This window comes from Ceratotherium simum, chromosome 21, assembly GCF_057802395.1.
Source record: "Ceratotherium simum simum isolate JZ-2026a chromosome 21, ASM5780239v1, whole genome shotgun sequence".
In the NCBI taxonomy this organism is placed as follows: domain Eukaryota; kingdom Metazoa; phylum Chordata; class Mammalia; order Perissodactyla; family Rhinocerotidae; genus Ceratotherium; species Ceratotherium simum.
Genome location: NC_141920.1, coordinates 17,077,586 through 17,104,777, shown reverse-complemented (window position 1 = coordinate 17,104,777; position 27,192 = coordinate 17,077,586). Strand labels below are relative to the sequence as shown.

Below are 27,192 nucleotides of genomic sequence, written 5' to 3'. Positions count from 1 at the left end.
TGGCTGTCTGCCCCAGGGTGGCCGCCATATTGCTTTCCAGTAGGCTGGAACTGTTTTCCATGTCGGGGGTGGCGTGGAATATCCCGGTTTCATTATGGTAGGTGTGTTTCATGCACATTTCTCCCCTTGTCATCAAATCAAGTGTACATTTTTTCCTACGTGTTTGTTTCTTGGTAGATCACCCCTTCTGTGGCTTTCCTGTTATGTCTCATGTCTTTTTGTCTGTCGGCATCTTGCTGTCTCTTTACTTTGACTGAGCCTTTTCTACATTGTATATATTAACTGTTTCATAGTTGGTGCTCATATTTTCTTAGTCTGATGTCCTTTTCATTTTGGTTTTATTATGCTTCCTTCTACAGAAGATATTAATGTGTATATATTTGAATCTGTCAATCTCCCTTCCTCCGTGATTGCTTCAAGGGCTGAGGAAGTTATCCTGCTTCCACAGATCTGATAAACATTCTGTTCTGTTTTCTGATATTTTCTTATAACATGACTTTTTATACTTAACTCTTTAATCTGTTTCGAGTACATTTTCGTGGGTGGCGTGCAGTGAGTGTCTAGTTCAGTGTTCCTGAATGGGAACAGGATAACCCCGTTATCCTCATTCTGTTTATTAAATAATTGGTCTTTGTCTCTTTGTTTCCAAAAGGGGAGACAAAATAGAGCAGTTGTTATGAGCGTGAGCTTGCAGGGTTAAGATTCTGGTTTTGCCTGATTGTGCCCATGTGACCCTTGAGCAGGTTGCTTAAATTGAGCTTTTCCCCTCTGTAAAGCCTGATCATAATATCTCCCCCATAGGCTTGTTGCAAAGATGGAGTGAAATATTGCATGGAAAGCACGTCCCATGGGACCTGGTGTATAGTAAGTGCCCTCCTTAACCATCGTGTGTTTCCATACATAGTTGGGTCTAATTCTGCGCTTTCTCTTCTGTTTCATTGATTTAGAGTTCTCTTTTGACATCACTGCCACATTGCCTTAATTGTCACTTCACACAATGTTTTATCTCTGGCTGAACGAGCCACCCCTCCGTGACTCTTCTTTTAGGAATATTGCTTCAAACTCTCACCTGGTTTTTCGGTGGGTGTTGATTCCTCCCGCCCACGCTGCACTGTAGCCCACCTCAGTGACTTGGTGACACCCCCCACACCCCAGTTTTCTCACCCTCCCAGCTGCCTAGGCTTTGCTCCCTCTGGTCCCTCCACCTGACAGGTGGTCTGTCTCCACCTGGTGCCTCGTCAGCCCCGATTGTCATCGGTGCTGGTGTCTGTACTCCCTCTGGCCCCCAAACTTCCCTAGAGATCGGTTCTGTGTCCCCACTCCTGGCATGTGGCCAGGTATCGCGTAGATGCTCCGATCTGGGCTGGATGAAGACAGGGGTTCTCCCCATGTCCTTGGGCTTTGACAGTGACCAGGTAACTCTACTTCTTCCAGAGGCGCAGGCTCAGGGGACCTGGTAATGTGGTTGTTGTAACCCATGGGATGATGTTGCCAATAACTATGAGCCATTGACCAGCCTGGCCTCAGTTTCCCCTGTGGGATAATGAGAAGGTCTTTGAGGCCCTATCAGCCCTGAGGCCCTGTGATTTGTCTTAAACTGGGTGGCTCAATAGTGAAGATGAATTAGAAGAACTCATTGGTGTGTGCTGTACCTTGGAGCACGGTTTACTCTCTGTTTTCTGGGGAGAAAAGTCCTCTTAGGAGAGAAGTCCCCCCACGGCCCTCCTGTCCTCTGTGATGCAGGGTGCCCAGGGAGAGCCCAGATCTGGGGCATAGGGGTTTGATAGTCAAGAACAGAGGGGTGGCCCTCAGCCTAGGAAGGCGGCTGGGGTAAAAGGAGGGATCCAGCCTTTCTAGGGCACCTTGGTGTCTCTGCACACTGCCAGGCAGCACGCGCAACCCTGTCGGTTCCGTTCCCATTTTCCAGGGTAGGAGTCTGTGAATCAGAGAGGCGCCATCCCTGCCACAGCCACACAGTGGCTGCGTGCGGAGCCCGGACGTGAACCCAGGTGTGCAGGCTTCCAAAGCCGCGCTGCCCCGGGGTTCTCTCAGATCCCAAGTCCAAGGGCTAAGTTTAATACGGCCCTTAAAAACATAGCAGCAGTGTTTACAAATATCGTTTCCTGTGTTATCTGGTCCTGACAAGGATGTGAACTTGGTACCCAGTTTGTGTTAGGTTTTGGGGTTAGATGCATAAGTGCCAAGTTCAGGTGACCTAGAAAAGCTTTCTAGGTCAAATTACAATTTCAGAAGATTTTTTTTTTTCTTTTCTTTTTTTTTTTCATCTGCCCCACGATCGAACGCTGTTGTTGACATATTTCCCTTCCAACAACACCAGCCCTTCGTGGCATGATTGAGGGCCTGTTTTGTGGTGCTGGGAGAAAAATATCTCCCGAATCATCTGCTGCTCATTGTCTCAGCACACTCGCTGCCCCCACACCACAGTCCCGGCCGACGGGCGCTCATGTGGCTTCTGGTTAATTGTCTTTGGCAAGGATCAGTTTTGGGACTTGTTCCCAAACGCGCGGATGATAGATAATTGTCAAGCGCAAATACTGGCAGTGCTGGGCGACCTGAGGTTCCGGACCGCTGATCGCGGCCCAGACTCTGGGGAGGAGCTCGGAGTGGACAGCTCTGTGCCTATGGGAGGGGGCAGGGCAAGACCACAGGGATAGCATGGCCGAGTCGTGAGAGCCTGGGCTCTGGAGTTGGACTTCCTGGGTTTGAATCCTGACTCCACCACGTCCTACCTATGTGGCCTTGGGCAAACTACTTGACCTCGGTTTCCTCATCTGTAAAATGGGAGCCTTAGAAGTCGTGACTTAACTCATACGATTGTTATGAGGATTACATGAGTTAAAATTCATAAATCGATTAAAGGAGTATGTCGCTGATGGCAAGCACTATGTGAATGTTGCACAAATTAGCTAAAATGAATAAATGATCACAGTGGATGCCATCACAAGTCACCCTGATCCCTCCTCGATTGAGACTCTCGTTCTGCCAGCTGTTGAGGGTGTTGGCTGCCGCCGCCTCCCAGCTGAGTCTCTCTCTGGGTGTTGCCTTGGATGGAAGGAGGAGGCCTTGCCCAAGATTGTCACCCTTCCCCGGGGCAGCCCCCTTGGGAAAGCAGTGGCTCCCTGCCTCAATTTGGGACACCTCTGCAGAGCCATCCCAGCTCCAGAGCTCTCCTAGAGACAGGCTGAGTCTCTGATGTAACTGCATCATGGTTCAACTTGTCCCTCTGCTCAGTCTAGCTTCTATAGTGCACCCCAATAAACTGCCTACCTTGACTCTCAGAGTCTGTTTCCAGGGACTCTGCCCTAAAACAACAGGTAGCCGTCAGATGCTGAATGGATCTTGATATCGATTTTAAAATCACGTTTGGGGCCAGCCAGGTGGTTAAGTTCGCATGCTTGGCTCTGGCAGCCGGGGTTTCACAGGTTTGGATCCCAGGTGTGGACCTACGCTGCACATCAAGCCATGCTGTGGCAGCCTCCCACATATAAAGTAGAGGAAGATGGGCATGGATGTTAGCCCAGGGCCAGTCTTCCTCAGCAAAAAGAGGAGGATTGGCAACAGATGTTAGCTCAGGGCTAATCTTCCTTACCAAAATAAGTAAATAAAATCACATTTATTTCACTTGCTTCTATTTCCAGAAGCTCTTTGAGGAGTGGCCTTGGGGGTTCTGCATCATCCCTGTCCCCCATCTCTGGGTGTGCACCATTTGCACATGGTAGACACACCTTGGCGAGCTCCCTCTGCTCCAGAGGGTCCTGGCTGAATGTTTGAAGGCGAGGCGGTGGCTTCAGGACCCTCTTCAGGTGGGAAGAGGAAGGTCTAGCTCCTGGACAGACCACAAAACTGAAAACTGACCGAACTGCTGAGGGGCCCAGAGAGCCCCACTCCTTCAACCCCTCCATGTACAAATGAGGGCACTTCAGCCCGCAGAGAGGAAGACCTCGTTCAAGGCCCCACAGCGAGCGGGTGCCTCTCCTCTCAACCCCTGGAGGAGATGGTGCTTTGGGGAAACATTGGGCAGGCTGGTCTTAGGAGTCAGACATGTGGTAGTTGGTTACAGCATTGTGGTCCAATGAATGCTTTCACAGATGCCCCCAAACAGAGGGGCAGCCAGTCTTGTTTGGGAGTGGGTATGGGCAATGGCTTCCTAGAGGTGGACGGCATGGGAGTGAAGGGGAGTTAACCGCAAAGAAAGGAAAGAGAAGGGAGGTTCAGGTGGAGAGTGCAGAGTTGCAGAGGCCTGGACGTGTGGGAGAGCATGGTCCAGGCAGGGAGCTCGAGGCATCTTAGAAAGGCAGAACAGGGGCAGAGTGTGAGTAAGGGATGGGAGACCGGCCTAGATGGTTAGGTTGGCAAAGGGCGGGTTCTCAAGGGCTTTCAATGGTACAGTGAAGAGTTTGGACTTTTCCCTAGTGGGGAAGATGGGGCTTGAAGGAGAGGGACCTGGGTAGAACCAGATAGGGGCCTTATCTTCCTGATCCCCAATGGCCCCTCACTGCCTGATCAAGTCTACGCTCAATAAATAATTGTGGAATAAGTGAGTGAACGAATGAGGAAATGGAAGATTGTGCTGGAGAAGGATGGTTCCAGCTGCAGTGTGGGGGATGGGTGGGAGCAGAGACAAGCCCAGAGGCTTCGAAGAAACCAGCTCCTGGAGGAGGAGGGTTTATCATTTAGAGCTGGGAGTGTGGGTCCCTATCCTCCCTCCCTCCCACCCCAGAGAGGCCCCTTAGTGCCAGCTTTCAATGAGACTCTGGGCACACTGGGGGTGCAGGTGGGACCAGCTGAGAAAACACATGTTGCCGTCTCCTGCAGCAGAAGCCTGGTGGAAGGGCCTCAAAGTCATGAGCCAGATCTGGAGGGGATCTGGCCTTGCCGTTGGACAGCCTCCTCTGACCACACCCTGACCCACTTCCCAGGCCCCAGCTCCCTCCAGCCACAGGCAGCGTCTGCAGCCCCCTTGGAACCATTCCCCCTCACAGCGGCCAAATGAAAATGTTTGTTGAAAACAACATGTGCATAATTAAAGCTTAATGAGCGCTTGTCTGTTTGGAATGTGCAATTAGATTTATAATCGGGGATGGGAGCGAGCTCCAAATGGCTTTAAATGGAGCTGAGAGAGAGGATAATTTTTGCCATAAATCTGCAGTAATGCGGACAGTATGTAAGCTACCACCAGTGGTAGATACACGGGCCTGCCAGGCGGCCATGCTATGCCCACTGGGCTACCCTGCCTATTGGGCCCCCTTGGCAGCTGCAGCTGGCTAATGCCCTGTGGTGGGACTGACCAGTGGTCTTTGAGGAGAGTCTGCTCTGGGTTGGAGCAGGAGCTCCTGTTGGTCTTCCTGTCTGCAGTCTCTGAGCTCTGTGATTGGAGCTGACTGGGGAGATGAGGGGTTGGTGCGCAGTCCAGCTGCCCTGGTCCCCAGGGATCTTTGCTAGGCCAGGAATTCTGCATCATCACCATGTCACCCCTGGGCTGGGATGTGGCTCCATATTTTGTTCTCGGCTCTATCCCAGCACCTAGAACTCAATTAACATTTGTTGAATGAGTGAATGCCTCTGTACCAGCCTCTTGCCTTAAACAAGTCACTCTCCCTCTATGGGCCTCAGTGTCCCCATATCTATGACAGAGAATTGGATCAAGCTATTGCTGATGTGGACTCTTCTGTCTCCAAGGTTCAGAGTCTGGGGCAGAGGGTGACAGGTACAGCATCTCGACCAGTGCTGTCCAATGGAAATACAATGCAAACCACATGCGTAATTTTAAATTCTCTGGTAGCCACATTAAAAAGAGTAAAAAGGAACGGGTGAAATTAATTTTAATAATATGTTTTGGTTAACCTCACATATCCAAAATGTTATCATTTCAACATGTAATCAATATAAATATATTGATGAGGCATTTTACCTTTTTTGTTGTTGTTCTAAGTCTTTGAGACCTGGTGTGTATTGTACACTTAAACACATCTCAATTCAAACTAGCCATGTTCCAAGTGCTCAATAGGCACATGTGGCTGGTGGCCACCATACTGGACACACAGGTCTAGAAGGAGCATGGTTGGAGCCAGGTGGGAAGGTTCTGCTTTCTCATCTATAAAATGGGAGCAATGATTCCCACCACCCAAAGGAGCCAGGTGCCTGGTAGCACTCCACCACCAGAGCCATAGTGACCTTTGTCATTTTACACCACCTCCCGATGTTGTCTGTTGACTAAAACAGGTGGCACCGTCCAAGCCTACTCTTGTCAGCGGTAGGGAGGTGGTTCCTGCAGTGGCCCATAACACTGGGCTTGCTCACGAGGCGTGCTCCCAGCCCCTCTGGCAGGCTGTGCCCAAGGCATTGTCTCCTCTTCCTGGTAGATAAGGCCCCCAGCCCAGAGTCGTGAGGTCACCTGCTCTGGTTCACACAGGTTGGACACAGTAGGGCTGGGAAGCCAGTGTGGACTTTTGGGGAGCCGGCAGCCTGGACTGCAGACTCAGCTTGGGTGTATCCTGGCTGTGTGGCCTTGGGAAGATCCCCTAACCTCTCTGGGCCTCAGTCGTAGCACTGGATTTCTCGGCAGGCAGAATAAGAACGTGCATTATGCCCAGCAAAGCAGAAGCATCAATAAGGAGAGAAACTTTTTTTGGAGAGAAATTGATATTTGATATTTAGGAACAAAGCACGAAAGCCATCCTCTTAAGAAAAATCAGCTCTTAGTTGGACTCTCTTATGAAGATTTTAATTGACAAATTTTATTTCAAATTACATACAGCGGACAGAGGCCTCAGGGGCCTTTCCCATGCTTAGGACCTCACAGGCTTGCCTGAAGCCCCACTCAGTTTCTTCATCGACAGAAGAGAAGCAGTTAGAGCAACCTCACAGGGTTGTTGTGAGGATTAAACAATAATGTAAGTCATAGCTAACAATTATTGAGTGCTTTCTGTGTACCAGGCAATGTTGGAAGCATTTTCTGTATATTAAGTATTTAATCCAAATGATAGTCATACCCATTTTCCAGATAAGGAAACTGAGACATAACAACTTAGTTAAAAAGTCACACAGCTTGAAAAGCAAGCCCGGGATTTGAACCCAGGCAGCTGGAATCTGAGCCCATGTGTGTTACTACTGTACTTTCATCCTTCGCTCAGTGGTGGGGGGCCTGGAGTTGAGCACACAGGGCCCAGTCAGAGTTCGAGCCTGAGGCTCTATCCTGGTCCCCGCTCCATCTGTGCAGCACCTCTCTGCCCCCTCCCCCAGCATCTCCCTGGTCCTGATGCCTATCTCTCTGTGAGACTTCCACATGAAACCGCACTCTCGGCGGGGCCCAGGGTGCAGCTGCCGCATTTGCTGCCTCTGTCTTCTGAGCCGTGTTTTATCTGTGCAGAACGAGTGTTCTCACGGCTCGACGTGCGGGCAGGCGGGAGCAGTGTATGCTGCTTTGATTGTTTCCTCTTTAGATCTCTGAGGTGCGTCTCGGTGTCGGAGACTGGCTGGGCTGAGGGCTGTGCATCCTTGGTCTTTGATCTGTGTCTCTCTGCAGAGGGGTGGGGCGGCAGCTTCCACAGAACAACTGTCGCTTTGGTGCCTGGGGTCAAGGCCAGGTTCAGGACTGACTGGGTGGCTTTGGGCAAGCTCCCCAACCACCCTGAGCCTCGGCTTACTCATCTCTATAATAGGGCAGCTTGTGCAGCCTTGGGATTTCTGGGGTTCCGTTGAGACAACCAGGCACAGCTCTGGGATGAGCTCTAGTATACAGTAGGTGCTCACAGCAGCCTTGGATGTCACATTCCCTGCTCTTTGCCTGGCTGACCCCTGTGTGTCCTCCATCGTGGAGCTTCCAACTTACTCTTCAGGATGCCTCTCTTGAAAGGCCCTTCTCCCTGCTTCCACTCCCCTGTGATAACATTATCCTGCCACTGTCACGTCTGTCAAGGATGAGGCCATCATTCGATGTCTGAAACAAGACGCTGAACTCATTGCTGTGCTTTGCAAAGCTGATCTCTCCAAATCAAGCAAGAGCTGAGCTTTGTAGGGTTTGGGGAAGCATGGGGTCCTGGGATGGGGGGACTTGCAGAAGCAGGAAGTTCTGGACTGGCTGACCCCCAGCTGTGGACGTATGGCTGTTGGAGCAGGACTGTAATTGATCGCTTGACTTTGGAAGCTGAGTGATTGCAAAGCTGTCACTGACCAACTGGGACAGGCTTCAAACAAGTTTTGTGGTTACTTGTTCCCATCTTGGGACTACGGCCAAAGACCGGCCTGTCTTCCTTTCTTAGATTTGGAGAATAGGGACATTTTATTCACCCGGGCTTCTCCAAAGGACTGGGTGCTCCTTGAGGGCAGGGGCTGTGTCATAATCACTATGCTATGCCTGGTGTCGGTACAATGTTGGCACATAGTAAGCACTCGCCAGCTACCGGTCAATGAACAAGGACTGTTGCCCCCTCTGTAACCTCCAAATCCCTTTGCTTTTACCTCTTTTCTGTGCCTTGGGACATGCTTTATTTATGGTAAGTCCCCATGGGAGTCCATATGGGAACGTGTTACTCAGTACATTGTGGATGCTTGGTCCACGCTACAACAAGGGCATTGAGTGATTTCATTTTGCTTGGGCACGTTTACATTAGGTCTTAGACCCAGGACTGAGACTGGGAATGCACGAGGGGAAGACATGGGAGGAACAGGGTCAAGGTGAAAGGGCTGACCTTAGACAGGAAGGAGACACTTCACCTTTTCAGACCAAAGGAAAGGAGGTCGGGATGGGTGTGACATAAATAATGTCAGGAAGGGGAAAGAGTTGAGGGGGATATCAGATGGCCTCAGTGACGCAGGAGACGTGGTCCTTTGCTGGACTGAGAAGGATTGCGGCTGATGAGGGAGAAGAGTTTAGCATATAAAAACAATCATAGGTAACATTTATTCAGCACCTGTTAAAAATCATTACTGTCATTGAGCATTATGTTACAATGTTAACTCAGATCTATCTGATAACAGATGTCGAAAACCATATGAGGTTGGAATAATTAATAACTGCCATCATTACCATTTTACAGGTGAGGAAACTAAGGCAAAGAGGGGTTAAATCCAAGTTCACACACAGCTAGTAACTGGTGGGACCAATACTCCAGTTCAGGAATCACTGCTGTTGCCCTATATATCACACTGTACATAGAAGTCGAATTAAGTCCAAAGGCGACTTGGGATGGAAGCTTTAAGTTTGGGCCCAAGAGCATGGGTTTATAGAAGCAAGCAAGACTATTAAGTTGGAGTGCATAGCCAGAAAAAAAAAAAATGACCTGGGAAGAGTTGTATTTCAGTGGGTAGAGAAAGGGAGGAGGAGGGTGCTCCAGGCTGGTGATGGGTCAGTGTGTGCAAAGGCAAGGGCACTGGAGGTTCCTGCAACATTGAGGGATGCTGTGGGAGCTGAGGCTCAAGGCTGGTTACCGTGGAGGGTCCTGGATGCCAGGGTTAACGATGTGGAGTCACTGCAGGGTTTTGACCTGAGCAGAGATGTGATTGCCGAAGATCACTAGTGATAGGCAGGGTGGAAGATGGACTGGTGGGGGAAGCGGAGCAGAAGGCTTCTGCGGGTGATGGGATCAGGAGGATGTAGGAGAGAAGAGGTCCAGAGTCACCCTGGGGGTACTGACTGTGGGACTATGTGGAAGGTGACACCTTCTCTCGTGATGGTGGAATACTGGCAAAAGAGCAGGTCCATATGTGTGTTATGAGTTCAGTGTTGGGTGTGTTGAATTTGAGGTGCTCATGGACCAAATAGGGGAGATGTCCGGGGAAAACTGTATATTGGAATCTGGAGGTAACTTGGCTGAAGATAAACATTTGAGAGACAGTGCATGTTGCAACCCTGAGAAGCCATGACATTGTCCATGGAAAGTGTGAATAGGGGGAGGAGGAAATACCAGGAATACTTGTCCACCCACCTATCCATCCCACCCACCCATTCAACCCATTCCATCCACCCAGGCATCCTACCTATCCAGGCATTTATCTGTGATTGCTACATACCCATCCCAACTGTCTGTTTGATTATCTCACCTACCATCCCAATCATCTTTCTACCCACCTATCTCTTCATACTCACCCAGCCATCCCATCTCATCCATCCATCCACTCGTCCCCTCATCCTAACCATTCAGTCTACACATTCCAACCACCCATCTGCCCATCCATCCACCCATCTGCCCATCTGCCCATCTGCCCATCCATCCATCCATCCACGCACCCATCCTACCTTCTGATTCCATCTATTCAGCCATGGTGCCGTCTGTTTATCCACCTACTGGCCCATCTGTCCCATTCATTCCCCAAACCACTCATCTTATGCTCCTGCCCATCTACCCATTTATCCATCCATCCATCTATCCATCCGTTCCTTCATCCCACCCACACACCTAACCAACCATCCATTCATTCATCTCACTTGTTCCAGTTGTTTCCTACTGTCTTCACTATGGCAGCCACCAGCCCCATGTGACTTTTGAGTACTTGAAATGTGGCTAGTCTAAATTGAGATGTGCTGTAAGATAAAATACACTCCAGATTTCAAAGACAGTGCCAAAAAAAAAAAAAAAAGAGTGTAAACTATCTCATGCATAATTTTTCTATTGATTACATGTTGAAATCATAATATTGTGAATATGTTGGGTTAAATAAAATATGTCATTAAAATTAATTTCACTTGTTTATATTTACTTTTTAGCTGTAGCTACTAGAAAATTTAAAATTACACATGTAGCTTGCATTTGTGGCTTGTATTATATTTCTATTGGACACTGCTGATTTATACCGTCCATCATCCATCCATCCATCCATCATCCATCCATCCTTCCATAATCCACCCATCCATTCCATCCTTCACTCCCTCCCTTCCTTCCATCCATTCATCCACCCACTTATCATATTTGTCTGTCCCACAGATATTTGATTTACACCTGTTCTGAATCAGTGACCCTGTGGGTCATAAGAATGAGGAAACTGAGACTTTGAGCAATTAAGGAGCTTGCCCGAGGTGGCACAGATGGAGCTGGCATCATCTGACTCTCTAAGATCAGGGCTCCTCGCCTTTCACCTTAGCTGCCTATTTGCTAAGTTTCCTTAAAGATAAAAGCTGGATCTAGGTGTGTGGGGGCTGTTGGAATTAGGGGCTCAGGAGCCTCTCTTGCTGGGGGACCACACGGTGTGGGGAGAGACAGCCCCTGTCAAAGCCTCTGTGAACTGAGTCTCTGGTGGCCGTCATGAAAGGGTTATCCCCACACATCCGATATTTGCAAAAATGTGGGTTCTTTCAGATTCCAAAACTCATTTCCATGACAAAACTCTTGGGAAGAGAAGATGAAGGCCTGGCTTTTGCAGAACAATCTTCCAGCTGTAATGAGGACTGAAGATGGCGATGGGAAAAGGAATTATAATTAGAATATGAAATGGGGAAAATTAATCTATTCCAGTCAGTGGTAAGAGGATGTTCTCCCGGCGTTTCGTGGAAATTCTTAGGCCGATATTTCCCCCTACATTTTTTTTTTTCACATTTTAAAGCATATAGAAGGTTGTGTGGCATGAAAAATGATTTTTGACTGAGGGACTGATAAATTGTGAAATATGCACAGAATTGAAGTCCCTGTGCATCTTCGCTTTGTATGTCTCTCCATGCTCATGCCATGTATGGTTGTGTGTGTATTTGTGTGAGTTATATTTATACAGTGGCAGATGTACGGTATACTTATACACACCTGGGCATCCCCCACTTTCTGTGTGTGCATGCTGTGGGTGTTGTGTACCCAGTCACGTAAAGGGTCTATGATATGTGCACACTCATGTTTGTGCTGTGGACACCTTTGTGTTGGTTTGTGTTACCCATGGATGTGGTACGTGTGTGACTAAGTGTGGTCTTGAATGCTGTGTTGTGTGTGGCATGGGCTCCAATGGTTTGTGGTGCATGAGCTGTTGCCATGCTTGGGCACACTGCGTATGTCATATACCTTGTTCACATTCACACTCAGATTCACTGTGTGGTGGGTATAATGTGGGCATTTTCTATCTTGTCTGTGCACATGGAGGAGGAGGTGGCCCTGTGGTGTCTGAGCACAGAGGCTGGCTTTGTGACTTCTCCCCTTGGCTTACAGTTTTTTCCTCCAGAAAACATCCCCCAAGAGGAGGGCTGAGAGGGGAAGGCCCAGGCTCTGGAGGACAAGCCAGGGGAAGCCTGGGAGCCCTCAGGGTCTCTCTCCGTCCTCCCTTTCCCCTCCAAGGGCTCTGATGTGGTGGAGTCCTGGGCAGAGCTGGACTGAGAAACCCTCCACCCCTTCAGGGCCTCTGTTCACAGCTGCTCAGTGGCCAGGTCCCGAGCCCAGTGTGCTCCCAGGGCACCGTGCCAGGCACCCAGGGATAGCCTAACTGAGGCTGACCCTGGCCCTGCCTCGGGAACCACCGCCAACTTCCCAGGTCCTCCTTGAAAGCAGGAAGCAAGCTTTGCTCCAGCATGCAGCAGCTCTTTCTTGGTGGAATAAATGAGTGAATGAATAAGCCCACTTGAGCCGGGCTCTGGTGACCTCAGGGGGACCCACTGCCCAACCCCCTTCCTACCACCAGCACACACACATCAAGATCCAAGGTCTCTTTTTCTTGTGTCTCCAATGCCGTTCACCACTGCTCGCTGCAGATAATTCCTCCCTCCTCGAACCACTAACACCTACTTATCAAACACCTGTCATGTGCCAGACGGGGCTAGTTATTGGTTATATAGTGCGGTGCAGCAAAGCCTTGGTCCCTGCTGTCAAGAAGCTTACAGCCTCGTAGGAAGACCAAGCAGAAGAAGCGAACAGATCACTCTGAAGTCCAGCCTCTCCCTGACTGTGCCATCTCGGGCAACTGCTTGTCCTCTCAACATGTCTCCTTGGTTTTAAACAGGGAAAATAAACCTGCTTCCATGGGTTGTTGTGAGGATTAAATGAGATCTTCTGTGGAAAGCATTTTGCTCGGTGCCAGGTATATTTATTCATTCACCAGATACTGTTGTGTGCCTGCTCTGTGCATCAGGGGAGAGAGCAGACCAGGGCCCGTCCTATGTGTTGGCTCCGTTCTAGCCAGCATTTAATAAATAGGCTATTACACAGGGTTTGGGGGGGACATCTTTCCCTCCGCTCCTTTAATACATATTCTTTTTTTTTTGGTGAGGAAGATTGTCCCTGTGCTAACATCTGTGCCAATCTTCCTCTATTTTGTATGTGGGATGCCGCCACAGCATGGCTTGATGAGCGTGTAGGTCTGCGCCCGGGATCTGAACCCGCGAACCTTGGGCTGCCAAAGGCAGAGTGCACAAACTTAACCACTACACCACCAGGCCAGCCCCTGTATTCCTATATTTTCAACCTATGCCATTCTGTTTGATTACTATTGCTTAATAAAATATTTTAAATACTTGGTTAAACTTAGCCCCCCTCCATTTCCAATCATTCTTTCTTTTAGAAGATATTTAGAAGTTGTGTGTGGTTTTTAAAAAAGTTTTAATTTTATCAAAGTAATTTATGGCCATGGTGACACATCAAATAATACCCAGGAGCTTTTGTTGAAAGCTCCGCATCCTGCCCAATGCATAGTCCCGTTCCTGGTGCCAAGCTGTGCCAGGCGCTGGGGGATTTGGAGATGACCAGGACACAGTTCCAGCCTCCACGTTGCTCCCACTCTGGGGCAGAAGATGAATGTGAAGACAGTCTGTGTTGTAAGAGGGACAGCCAGAAGAGGCGAGAGCATGGCAGGCCTCCTGGAGGAGGTGGTTTCTGAGCAGGGGCTTGAAGCTTGAGCTCTGTGTGCAGTGTGGTGGATGGAGCCCTGCATCTGGGGTCACTGCCCAGACTCTAGGCAGGCATGGCACGGCCTTTTCTTTTGCTAATCCAGCAGTCACCGAAGGACTGCCCATCCCTGTGCTGGGAAGGCACAGGGTGTAACCACCAATCCCACTGCCTCCATGGAAAGACTGCCTGGTAACAGACAATGTGAATGGTGTGGTGGTTGCTTCATTCATTCATTCAACAAGCATTTATTGAGTATCTACTCTGTGCCAGTCACTCTTCTAGGTGCTTGGGAGGCATCAGTGTATGGAGAACCTCTAATTTAGTAGGGGGAAGCCAATTGTAAGCAAAGAACATGGCAAATAAGTAAATTATACTGACTGCTAGAAGGTGAAAGGGTCTATGGCAAAGAATAAGGTAGAGCGGGGCAAGGGAATTGGGAACAGTGGTGGTGGTGGGAGGTGGGAGGCTGGCATGTGAGCTGGTTGCTGAGGAAAGCCTCTCTGAGTGAAGAGAGTCTGGATGAACTGATGTCTTGTGCATGATTGCAGGAGTGTGGATTTTTAAAGCCTCCATGAGGGCTGCTTGGCAGTGTCCGTCAGAGTTACAAATGCACACACAGTTGGTCCCAGCGATTATACAGACTAATCTTACAGATAAACTCACACCCATGTGAGATGATGGATGTACAAAAATATTCACGGGAGCAACGCTGGGATAGCAAAAGACGAGAAACAACTCAATTGCCCATGTGCTCAACTACTTAAATATAAATGTTATGTCTCTACTGTGGAATACTAGGTAGGCAGAATTGGAAGGCAGAATTATGTTCTGATATAAAACGCTTTCCAAGATGTGTTGCTAGGAGAAAAATAAGGTGCAAAACAGTGTGTATAGTATGCTGTCATTTGTGTGAAAGAAATGACTGTAAAATGTATATATGTACGCCATCTCTGAAAGGGTCTCAAGGAAGCTGGCAGACGCAGTGGTTGCCTCTGGAGAGGGGCAATGGATGGCTGGGCGGTGGGTAGGAAGGAGACTTTTCACTCTGTTGCTTTTAATACTTTGGGAATTTTTTTTTTTTTTTTTGGTGAGGAATATTAGCCCTGAGCTAACATCCATTGCCAATCCTCTTTTTGCTAAGGAAGATTGGCCCTGGGCTAACATCCATGCCATCTTCCTCTACTTTATATGTGGGACACCTGCCACAGCATGGCTTGATGAGTGGTGCAGAGGTCCATGCCTGGGGTCTGAACCTGCGAACCCCGGGCTGCCAAAGTGGAGCACATGAACTTAACCACTACGCCACCGGGCCGGCCCCCTACTTTGGGAATTTTGAACCGTGTGAATGTAACCTAATGAAAGAATAAAAATTTTCTATTAAAATAAAATGGCCTGCTGCTGTTGGCACCCCACCCGGATCCCTTTACTAGCCTGCGCAGCCTCTCCTGTCTGCTGTGAGCGTGGGCTGCAGATGGCTCACAACTGGCACTGTTCTCTGGGGAACTGTCCTTAGCAAGATGGGGGCCACCTTGCTCAGAAGGTTATGCCTCCCCCTGTCCCCTAAGGGCAGCCCACAGCCAGTGACTGACTTACATGGGCTGCAAAAGGCCGGCCCCTTGCTTCCTGCGGGACTGACTCTGTGGTGCAATTCGTGCCCCAGACTCCCAATGGGATCGGGCTGCAGTGAGTCTCCAGCTGAGGCCACATCCTTGCTTGGCTCCTTCCACTGCCCTGTCCTGCCTACCTCCCTCCCTTACAGGTCATTCCTAAAGAGCACTCTCAAAGCTCACGTGCATCTGAATCCTTGTCTCAGGCTCTGCCTCTAGGGAGCCCTACCCAAGACACCGTCTCAAGGGAGGGGAACTAACTGGACTAAGTGCTCTGTAGGTTTCAGTGCAACATCCCGTGGAGAAGGGATACCTGTCATTATCCCCACTCAACAGGTGAGGAACCTCACATGTTCAGACACCAGCTCAAGATCACACATCAGGGAAACGGGGAGCCAGTGGCCCCAGAGCCCACACTTCTCCCACCACACCTGCTGCCTATTGCAGGGCAAGCTCCCTGAATCCAGACTGGGCAGCTTCTCAGAAACAGGAGTGTAGTTCCTGTGCATGGTTTCCACCATAGTCCTCACTGCCTGTGGCCGAGGGTGGCCTAAGGGGCAAATGAGAAGGGGCAGAGCTTCTTAGGATGGTAAGACCTGGAGGGCATGTCTGGGGCAGGCTGTCCTGACCTCGAGTCTCTACAGATCTCGGCCTCCCTCCATCATGTGGATTTCCAGCTCCAGCTGATAGCCTGATGGCATCCTGGGCGAGAGAGATATTGCATACTTCCAGGGATGGGGAGCTCAGTATCTGACAAGGCCGCCTGCTACATCTATGGACAAGGTATAAGGGCAGAAAGGTTTTCCTGTCTTCATCCTAACCATGACTAATGGTGCTAACCTGAGCCCTCAGGGGCCGCAGAACAGGGCTGCTCCTTCTATCCTAGAGGGAGCCCTGCTGAAATGGGGAGTCAGGCATCTTGGTTTCCAATCTTTGCTTCTCCAGGCCCTGAAGTCCTTTCCCTTCAGTGCATTCAGTCCCCTGACCTCCTCTGGATTCTTCTTCTGGGGACTTCTTGAGAACATTTTACTCAGAGCCTCTTCTCTCTCTCTGTTCCAGTTTGATGGTGACAGTGCCTACGTGGGGATGAGTGACGGAAACCCGGAGCTCCTATCAACTAGTCAGGTGGGTGCCCCGGCCTCCTTGAGTGGGGGTCTAGCCTTGGGCTGGCTGGAGCCGAGCTGGGGTGAGGGTGGGAGGGGTATAGAGTGGGGGGCACAGCCTACCACTCTCCTGTCGCAGAATGATCAAGAGTATCAGTTGAGTCCATGACAATCAAACTAGGACTACGGTTTTCTGTAAATCACCTACTTAGTTTAAAATGGGCATCATTGAAAACTTGATAAAACTCAAAATGTGTTGCCCACATTCCCCAGGCACAGAGGGGAAATCTTCAGCAGCAGTGAGTAGAGATGTCACATGTTCCCCGGTACTGACTGCCTCTTGCCATCACACAGCACCCGGGGGGACATACATTGGTATAGAGGCACATACACCCATGTGAAGGCATGCAGAGTTCTCCCGCCCACCTGGAGTCGTCTGATGCTGCTGGGGAGGGCTGTGGACATGGCACAAAGAGGGGAGAGCAGAGGCTTCCTCTGCGGTCCTCCCCAGTGGCAAAGGGGGCTAAGTCATGCCTGGGTGAGGCTGTCCCCAGCCCCAGCCCAGCCTTCTGGGAGTCCCAGATGCCGGCTGATTTTCCACTGAGAGCCTGGTCCCTGAAAATTAAGGTTTGCCTCAGCTGGGAGCATCCTCACTATAGACTCTAATGCCAGAGAGGGTCCTCACCGCAGGCTGGGACGCTAGGGATGGTCCTCACTGCAGACTGTGGCATCCTGGAGGATGGTTCCCTAAAGCAGTGGTGCCTGCAGGGTGGAGAAGCCCAGGGTGCTGGGTGGAGAGCCACGGGGTTTCGTAGCTGCTGAGAAACTTGCGAGCTGGAGGTCAGCCATCCCTGGGGCTGCCTCCACCCCTGTCTGTGCAGTCGTGGTGGCTGTGGCAGTCCATGTTGGGCGGCGGGGCCCACATTTTCCAGCTGGGGAAACAGAAGCCCAAACATTTATGTGCCCTACTATGTGCCAGGTCCTGTGGGGGACATAGCTGAGAAGATGTGGGCCTGTGGCCCTTAGGGAGCACAGCCAGCGAGGGGAGATACTATAGTCCCCCTGCAGTGTGGAAGCCACACTGCACCCCCTCCCCTGCCACTGCAGGGGTGCTCATGCTGGGGCCGCCATACCGGGCCCTCTCTGGCCTGTGACCGTGTGAGCACCATGGTGCTGCTGCAAAGCTGCATTTATATTGCATCGATGAGTGCCAACCTGCAAGAAACTGGCGGGCAAGACTCCAGGTCCTGGAAATGCTCGTTTTGGAAGAGTCCACTGAAGTTATTTAATTATCTTGGAAATGTGGTTGTCTCAAAAGACCAGAGCTTACCCTTGAACATCTCGTCTGAGCCCTTTAGCGATGTTTAAATTGCATTTTGTTAACATCCTGGGTCCTGGCTCTCAGAACCATACTGCGGTGGAGTAGGTTCTAGTTCAAACCTTGATGGAGAGTGTTGGCTCTGTGCTTCCGCCAAGAAGGGAGAGTGGGGCTCAGTAGGGCTCCAAGCCTGCTCTAGGCTTGGGCAGAGGGGAGCACAGTCCTTGGAGAGGAGGGGCAGGACAAATAAATGTACCCCCCAAACCATTAACAGCAACAACCTCAGCTGTTCACCCAACACTTTGCAGTGTGCAAAGCCCTTTTCTCAGTGGTTATTTCAGCTGATCTTCACAACAGTCTGGAGAAGTAGTAGACATTATTGTTCACCCCATTTTATAGATGAGGCAACTGAGGCTCCAGGACATTGATTGACTCAGCCAGGGAGCAGGACAGCTGGGATTTGAACCTGCACAGCTGAGACCCAAATAAATTTCCACACGTTACCTTGCTGTTTGTGCAGAGCTCCGTTCCCACCTCAAGGCTGCCACCAACTTGCTTCAGCCCAAATGTCACTTCCTCAGAGAGCTCTTGGTGACCCCCCAAATCCAAATTAGTCCCCTCCCCATGATTCTCTCTCGTGGCACCGTGTCCTTTAATTCACGGCATTTGTCAGCGTTTGTGGTTGTCTGCTTATCTGTGTGATGACTTGGTTAACATCCGATTTCCACACTGAACTGTGACCTCCATGAGGGCAGGATCTGGTCTCTCTTATTCACTGTTGTGTCCCCCGGTGTGACACAAAGCCTGGCACATAGAAGGCACTCGGAAAATATTTGTGTAATGAGTGATGTGGCTCCTTCTCTTTGTCTGGACTTCAGTTTCCCTAACGGTGGAATGAGGTGGTTGGACTCCCCAAGGATCCCTCCAGGTCTCTTGTGCTGTCACTCAGAGAGTCTCCCTAACTTAGAACTTTATAAAGGAGACATCAGGATTCCCTGAGATTGACTAAGTCCCCCTGGTGGCATGAACCAACCTTGATGTAAACAGATTTAGCAATTACAATCTAGACTTCTTATAGTGTATCAGTTAGCTTTTGCTGCATAATAAGCACCCCAAAACCTAGCATTTTGGAACGACAAATATTTATCTAGTTCATGATTCCTGAGTGGGCAGTTTGGCTGGGTTCAGCTGGGTGGCTCTTCTGGTTGTGGCTAGGATGATTAAGTGGCAGCAGTAAGCTGCCAGGTCGGCAGTAGGCTGACTGGTATGGGGGACTCACTTCTACTCTAGATGGTCTCCCGTCCTCCAGCAGGCAGCCTGAGATTGTTCACGTGGTGGCAGAGGGTTCCCAAAGCAGCAAGAGCAGAAGCTGCAAGACCTCTTGAGGTCTAGGCTTAGACCTGGCACATGAGTACTTCCAGCACATTCTGTTGGTCAAAGCAAGTCACAAGCCCAGTCTGATTCAAGGAATGGGGAAACAGACGCCACCTCTTAATAGGAGGAGCTGCAAAGTGTTGTGGTCTTTAAACAAACTACCACATGTGGGGAACACGTGGGATGTAGTTCATGCCAATTTTGCTGGAGGATAACTTAGACTCTTCCAGGACCTGCAGCTCCTCATGGCTACACGGGGCTCCACTGGTCTCTAGTTCCGTATGTTTCCTTCCAGTCTTTTCCCTGGAATGCTTGCTTGAACCCACACGTTCACATATGCACACGAACACCCTATCACGGTGTGTGGCCTCATCAACCGTAGGAATTGTATTGTCCCAATTACTGAAGGAGTGATGTAAACATGTGGGCAAACTGAAGGTCTCATAGCCAATAGAGGATTCAGAGGATAAACACTCTAAATGGCATAAAATGCATTTTATAAATACAGTTAAAAACAAGATTCACCCATTCAGCAAATGTTTATTGGGCACCTACTATGTGCAAAGCTCTGGACACAAGCGGGAAGCCATTTCTAGAAGACGTTTGCTTCCAGAATATCCAATTTCATCATGTTAAAAACCTGTTCTTTAATGTAACCTTCACCTGAAACACCAACTTCTTTGTTTAGAAACTGCAGCTGAGACAGAGGTTCCTATGGGATATATATCAGCCAACTGTGTCCCTTGTAAAAACTTTTCCAACCAGCTCTTATGGGCTTGAAGTTTCTTTTGCAAATGCATGCTCCATTGTTTGGTTTTTGTAAGTCTCCACAGAATTCCTGCATAGCTGCCTTAGCTTTCACAAATTATCGCTTTTTTTCCCCCTCCCTGAGCCTTGTGTTTCTTCTGTACCCGGCTTGCCTGGGTGGTCTGAGATGGGGATGCTGTCCTCAGGCATGGCTTCCGGCCCCTCAGCAGTTGCTGGGGTGGGGGGCCTGGTAGGGATCAGCTCTTCCCTGTATTGAGAGGAGAGCCTCTCCAGGAGTGACAGGGACTGGTATTTCCTGGTTATGTGACCTGAGAAGAGTCTCCTTCGTCCTGAAGGAGAAGGTGCAGAGGGTGCAGAGGAAAGGAACTGGGCTAGAGTCTCAGCAGACCTGGATTCAAATTCCAGCTCTTCCGCATCCCAGCCAGACGCCCTTGTGCAAGTTGTGTTAGCTTTCCGTCCAATGGGAAGAGTGACGCCAGCCTCCTGGGGTGCTGTGAGAAGCATGGGAGGTGTGTGCTGTGGGTTCTGTTGGTGCCTCCCCCAGACTCCCTTCACCAGGCTAGGGTGCCCGTCATCCAGCTGGTGTGAGTGTTGGCTGCTAACCATTCATAGCTGCCCCTTCTCTGGAGACCTGGCCTCTGCCTAATGGGAACCATGAACTGGGAGGGCGTGTGGGGGATGTTCTAGAAGGCCAGGTGCCTTGTCTCAAGGGGGATCAGCTCTGCAACTCCCCACGGAGCGCTAGCTGACTCCAGCTGAGGCCACATCCTTGCTCGGCTCCTTCCCCTGCCCTGTCCTGCTTCCCTCCCTTCCCTTCTCCCGAGTTACTTCTCAAGAGGTCACTCTCATAGGAATCCCCATCTCAGGCTCTACTTCAAGGGAATCTAACCCAAGATAGTGTTTAAAGTAACAGTGTTTGATGAAACTAGCTATGAGTTGTTTTTATTACCATAAATAATGCTTTGATTGTACTAGATGACTCTCTGGTCATCTCTTGTGCTCATTTACAACTCTGTGCCTTTGTGTGCACTGTTTCCTCTGATAGGAATCCTCTAGCCATTTTCACCCAACAAATGCCTGTTTGTTCTTTCAAGGGCACTGCAAATGTCACCTTCTCAGTACAGGCTTCCTAGCTGTGGAGAGTTTTCCACTGTCACGGCTCTAAGTACCGCTTCTTCTAAAGATTTCCAACTTTGTCCTAAGAATTATTGAAAGAACTTGTGTGTGTGTGTGTTTGTGTGTGTGTGTGTTTGTGTGTGTGGGGGAGGGGGAGAGAGAGAAAAAATGAATGGGCACATGACTACTTCTAGCACATTCTGTTAGTCAAAGCAAGTCACTGGGCTTTGTTAATGAGAAAGAGAGAAAGAGAGAGATTGAATGACATGATCAAATTTGCAATTTTAAAAGCTCAATGGCAAGAGTGGATACAGGAGACCACATGGGAGAGTGTGGTACTAGGCCAAATGAAGGATGATGTCTTAGAGTGCAGTGGAGGCGGAGGAGATGGAAAGAAGTCGATGGATGTGAGATATGTTTTGGAAATATATTGGTAGGTCTTGATGATGATGGATGTAGAGAGAGAAAGAAATGGAAGGGTAAAGGATGACTCCCAGGCTTCTAGCATGAGCCCATTCTCCAGCATGGTGTTACCCTTTTCTTAGCTGGGGAAGGCCTGGGGAGGTGCAAGTTTGATGAGGTCAGACTTGGACTTGTTACATTTGAGATGTTCAAGTGGAGATGTCCAAGTAGGTAGATGGTTATACACATCTGGAGCTTGTGGGGGAAGTGAGCTTGGAAGTCCTCAACCGATGGTGTTAAAACCTTGAGAGGATGAAATGTATGGGAAGAGAGAAGAATGAGAAGAACAGAGGAACAATGCCTCTTAAATTGAACCCCAACACTGGAAAGCAAAGTAGAGGATGAGAAGAAGACTGTGGAGTAGGTTGAGAAGCAGTGGCTAGAGAAGTAGGGGAGAACATAGCATCTTAGAAGCCAAGAGCAGAGTGTTTCAAGAAGGAGGAAGGAATCTGGGAAAAATGATGTTGGATCAACAGCTCCTTTGTTATCAAAGGAAAAATTTTAAGTAAATAAAAGATTTAAATGTACTCAAGGAAACCATAAAGGCACCAGACAAAAACCTTTAAGGTATACTTTACAACTTGGAATGAGAAAGACATTTCTATGACTCAAAGTCTTAGAAGAAAAGACTTAAAGTTTTTACCATAAATTAAAATGGAAAACAGCTTTTGTATGGCCAAAACAGCATAAGTAAAGTCAAAAGACAAATGAAAAATTGGGCAAGAGTATGTTCAACTCACAACATAGTCAAAGGACTAATCTCCCTCATGTATAAAGAGTTCCTAGAAATCAATTCAAAACCCTGGCAGGAAAATGAGCAGGAGATAGTTTACATAAAAGGAAATACAAATGGATCTTAAATATATGAAAATGTGCTAAAAATAGTTCATAAGAGAAACAAATTAAAACTACCATTTTCACCTATTAGATTGGCAAAAATCTAAAGGTTTGATAGCACACTCTGTCAGAGCCGTGTGGGAAAACAGTCACTTGTATACATCGCTGAAGGGAGAGTAAATTGGTGTAACCCCTATGGAGGGCAAATTGGCAACATTTATCAAAATTACAAATGCATTAACCTTTAACCCAGCAATTCCCCTTTTGGAAACATATCTTACAGATATATTTGCACACATGAGCGATGACATAGTTGAGATTATTCATTTTGGTATTGTTTATATGGCCAAAGATGGGAAACAACCCAAATGTGCCACAATATGGGATTATTTAAATAAATTTGTACATCTATCCATTGGAATACTTGTGGCTGTGAAGAAAGAATGAGGAAGTTGAAGTGATAGAGAAGTTCTTTAGATACATCATTTACTGAAAAAAAAAAAAAGCAAGGTGGAGAACAGTAAATACAGCATGTTATCATTTTTGCAAAACAGGTAGTAAGAATGTATGTTTCTGTGTGCTTGTATTTGATCAAAGCAACTCTGGAAGCACATATGGAAACTTATCACAGAGGCTTTGTACATTGTGTGTGTGCGTATGTGTGTGTGTGCACGCGTATGTGTGTTTGTGTTGGTTTATGTGTACATGTTGTGTGTGTTATGGAAACTGGGCAGGTGGACAGGGGTAGAAGAGAGACTTTTCACTGTACCTTTTTATACATCAGGGGTTTTAACAGGGGGATTTGTTATAATTTCAAGACATTAAGTAAAATTTAAACAGGAAGGAGAGAGTCAGATGCTCCTGAGGGATTGATTGGGATAAGAGTTGAAATACATGCCATAGTTTTAGGAAAAAGGAAGTCATCCTGGATCTCAGAAAAAGCAGCTTCCGTGTGTAGGCGACGTAGCGTGGGTCGCAGGTCCCAGGGTGGGTGGAGGGGCAGGTGTGAAGAGAGGATGTAAACAGTAAGTGCAGACCTCCTGTGTGAGAAGTCTGGCTGTGCACGACAAGGGTGAGGGCCGTCACTCAATGAGATGATTCCACAGAAGGGATTTTTTTTTCCAAGATGAGAGAATCTTTAGAATGTTTAATTGTTGATGGAGGGCATCCAGGAGAAAGGGTGAAGTTCAGGGTTCAAGAGAGGGAAAGGTTAATTTATAGTTTAAGTTTGGGAGAAAGTGGGAGGGGTGGGTCCTGCCCGGAGGTAGAAGCTCTGGCCTTAGCCAGGAGAGGGCACAGAGAGGAAAAGGAGTGTGGTTTTGTAGATGGGTTGGCTGGGAGCAGAGTGTGTCTGCACCTGAAAGCATCTGTCTTCTCAGAGACGTTGGTGGGCAGGTCACCTGCTGAGAGGCAGGGCACTGGAGGTCTGAGGGGTGGAGAAGGTCTGCGATATTCGCTGTGACGCGTGGGAGACTGAGCTCCTGGTGCAGGCACTGGGCGGGGGAAGACGGTTGTGTGCATCCAGGGCAAGCATTAGCCAGGCAGGCGTACGGGAAGGAAGCTCAAACTTTTTTTCTCGGGAGACTGAAGTGAAGGACCAGGGAATCTAAGCTGGGCGAGGAGAGAAGAGAGGAGGGCCCTTGGCTCACAGAGTCCCCGAGGGAGGAGCTGGATGGTGAGGACTCCTTAGTCACAGAGTGGGAAGTGGGGTGGTGATTTGAAGGTGAGCAGCCGTGGGCATCGACGGGGTCCTGGGTGTGTCTGGGGAGTGGGAAGCTGACACAAAGTGGAGTAGAAGCTCCTAGGTGGTGAAGAGCCAAGAACCCAGCATGAGTATGGTGGCTGTGCTGAAGGGACCCAGGGTGATGCTGGGGTGGGGTGGTTGGGAAGCGGAGCCCAGAGCCGAAGGCTGGGAGCATGACGGGGAAGGAGGAGGAGCGGGGGCTGCGTGGGCAACATGAGCGGCTGGATGCTGATGGAGCTGAGTGGGGTGGGGGTGGGATTTGTAGGGAAGGTGGATGGTGGTCTGGATGGGTCAGTGGAGAGGGAGGAGGATGTCAATTCCGCCTTCCAACCTGAGATACGTGGGCGGTGGGGGAATGGGCAGCTCACCCACAGAACGCGTGGAGGAGACAGGTTCCCACTGAGACAGGAGGCAAGTGGAAGGTGTGTTCTAAGATGCGGCTGGGGAAACAGGGGATTTTGTTGTTCTTAGAGGGGGAGTCCCAGTGGTCCCAGGGCCTGTTTGTGAGGAGAGAGGTACTGCACAGTAAGGCATGAAGGTTCAGGGGGCTTACACTGGAGGTGCTCCTTGGGGAACCCTGGGGCCTACGGAGCATGGTGAGTACACCAGTTAGGAGCACTGCCAGCTGCGAGCAGCACCCAGTGTGGACCCTGCCCACCCACTGCTCCTTCAGCATCCCTTCCTAGATGGACCAGCAGAACGTGTGCGGGAGTGGAGTTATCATGTCATAAAGGCCAAGATTCCCATACTACAAACTGAGGCCTCGCAGCACCTCGCACCGCACTGTCACACAACAGGCACACAAGGACTTTGAGTTGAGTGGATTCTTGCTGTTGGTCCTGAACACCACAGCAAGAACAGAAGGAAGGCTGTTTGTGCGACAGCCTTCCTTCATAGATACTCAGGGATGCCTGGTCTGTTTCTTACCACTTGGGTCAAGCATAGACCTAGAGTGGGTCGATGGTATAACCAAGAGGCCAGAAGACCAGGAGCCAGTCAGGGTCAGACCTGCAGTCCCTGGACACTGTCCTTGTGGTCTTGAAGGCGCAGCCTCCTTCCAGCAGGGGGCAGTGTAGGATGCCCGGAATGGGGAAGGAGCCAGGAGCTCTGAGTTCCAGGTTCTGCTGGGCTCCATCCTTTACGTGTTGGTATCTCTCTCAGCCTCAGTTTCCTCGTGTGAATGAGGGTGAATGGTCTGTTGGCCTTTTCCAGCCCTGAATACTGATGATGCTGATGGTAACGAACGTTTACTGTGCACTTCCTTGGGCTCAGGCACCAGGGCCACGTGTTTTCCGTGGCTGGTCTCACTTCATCCTCACATTAACTCTGTCGGCCAGGTCCTGTTGCTGTCCCATTTTACAGAAGAGGAAACTGCAGGGCAGACAGACAGAGAGAGAGTTGAGTCTTTTTGAAACAAACAAACAAAGATACTTCCCAGTAAATGCCCTGGGAGGCAGGACACCCTCCTGCCACTGTTGAAATCTAAGATTCTAGGCTTAGTAACTCCGGCTTCTGAATCTGTGTGCATCATAAAGGGCAAAAACGACGTGGCTTTTATTGCTTTAATTAAAACCTGGGTGAAGAGCTCGCGATTCATATTAAAATGAAATTGTGTTTCGCCTGCTGTGGTGCAGAGAAGGGAGCAGCAGCGATTACTGCTAAGATTACAAACAATCAAAGAGAAAAGGCCTTTTGCAAGCATTTCCTATTAAAGCCACAAACATCACACTTTAAAAATAATTATGGTTGTGTTATCGGAACATGATTCATGAATTCTGAATAAATATGAGAGGCCTTAAAGGAAACTGTTTCAAGACCATAGATTTTGTTCAAATCTGATGAAATTTAATATCATTTCGCAGCTGGAGAATAAAATGCCAGGAGGGAAAAAAACCCCATCCTATGTATATGGAGAGAATTGAGTATATATCAGACTGAACTAATGAGCTTTCCTTCATCAGGCCTATGCACGTGCTCAGAAAAATGGACGAGCCTCTCTTGTTTTCATTGAGAGAAAACTGCTGAGAAGGACTGGGTACTCACACCTCACCAATCTTCATTTTGCATCCCAATGGCTAAAAATGTATTTATTTTAAAGTTCTCGATTCCTGGCTGTGAGAGGTTTAAATATTTGAGGGCACAGGCACGGAGGCATTAGCACACGGATTTGGCGGGGGGCGGGTCTTGGTCCGCATTTATTGCACCTCCTCTGTAATAAAGATATTTTTCATACAATGCAGTGGATGTTTACAGCGTATAGTTGTGTTTCCTTCCAACTATTATGAAAGAAATTGAATCCCTGGAAACGTTCACTCTCTCTCTAAATGGGGTGGAAACAATGAAGATGGTGCGGGAAGTTTATGGGTTGGGGGAGGGAACAGCAGTGGGTGGAAACGTAATTTCAAGGATTTTCTTTAAAACAGTACCCCTGTCCCACTCTCAGCCACCTTGAACTTAGTATCTTCTGTAGGGCCTGGGTCTTTGCTGGCGAGGGCGGGAGAGCTCCTGACTTAACACATTTGTTTACTGCTACATGTGAGCTCACCCTGTGATCAAGGAGTAGAAATGAGGCCAGATGTGGGACCATTCTGGAAAGGTGCTTTGCTTCTGGAGGGTCAGGAGCCTGGGACTGGCTCTCTTCAATCTCTCTCGCTGTGTACCCTTGGGTGGGTCATTTGCCTCTCTGAGCCCTGGTTTCTGCGTCTGTGAATGGGAGCTGAATGGGTAAGTCTCGGAGAGACCTTCTAGGTTATGTCTGTGGCCGAGGGATTGGCCTCCTCCACCCCTTACCTGAGTCCCTAGGAGGGACAGTCGTCTGTCCAACAGGCCAGAGACTGACCTCCCCCACCTGACTGAGTCTCCCCAGTGCTGAGGGGACCCCCAAGGTGTAGGTCAGTGGCTCTGAGTGAGGTTTCAGCCCGCCAGTGGCGACAATAAAAAGGTGCTGTTGGTTGGATGGGCTATGAGCGTAATGACACGAGCAGACAGACCGGAACTCAAATTCTGGTCTTGACATTTCATGGCTGGGTGACCTTGGACAAGTCAGCCA

The 27,192-nt window shown here is 49.2% G+C and overlaps 1 protein-coding gene across 3 annotated transcripts in view; it reads left to right on the top strand.

The window, feature by feature from the left end:
* The window catches only part of TOX2 (TOX high mobility group box family member 2), a 139,027-nt gene that overhangs the window by 36,759 nt on the left and 75,076 nt on the right, over positions 1-27,192 (top strand). For all 3 annotated transcript variants that reach the window (XM_087445243.1, XM_004430383.2, XM_087445244.1), the window contains exon 2: positions 16,481-16,546. In XM_087445243.1, the coding sequence (XP_087301369.1) occupies positions 16,481-16,546 (66 nt within the window). The remainder of the gene's footprint in view (positions 1-16,480; positions 16,547-27,192) is intronic.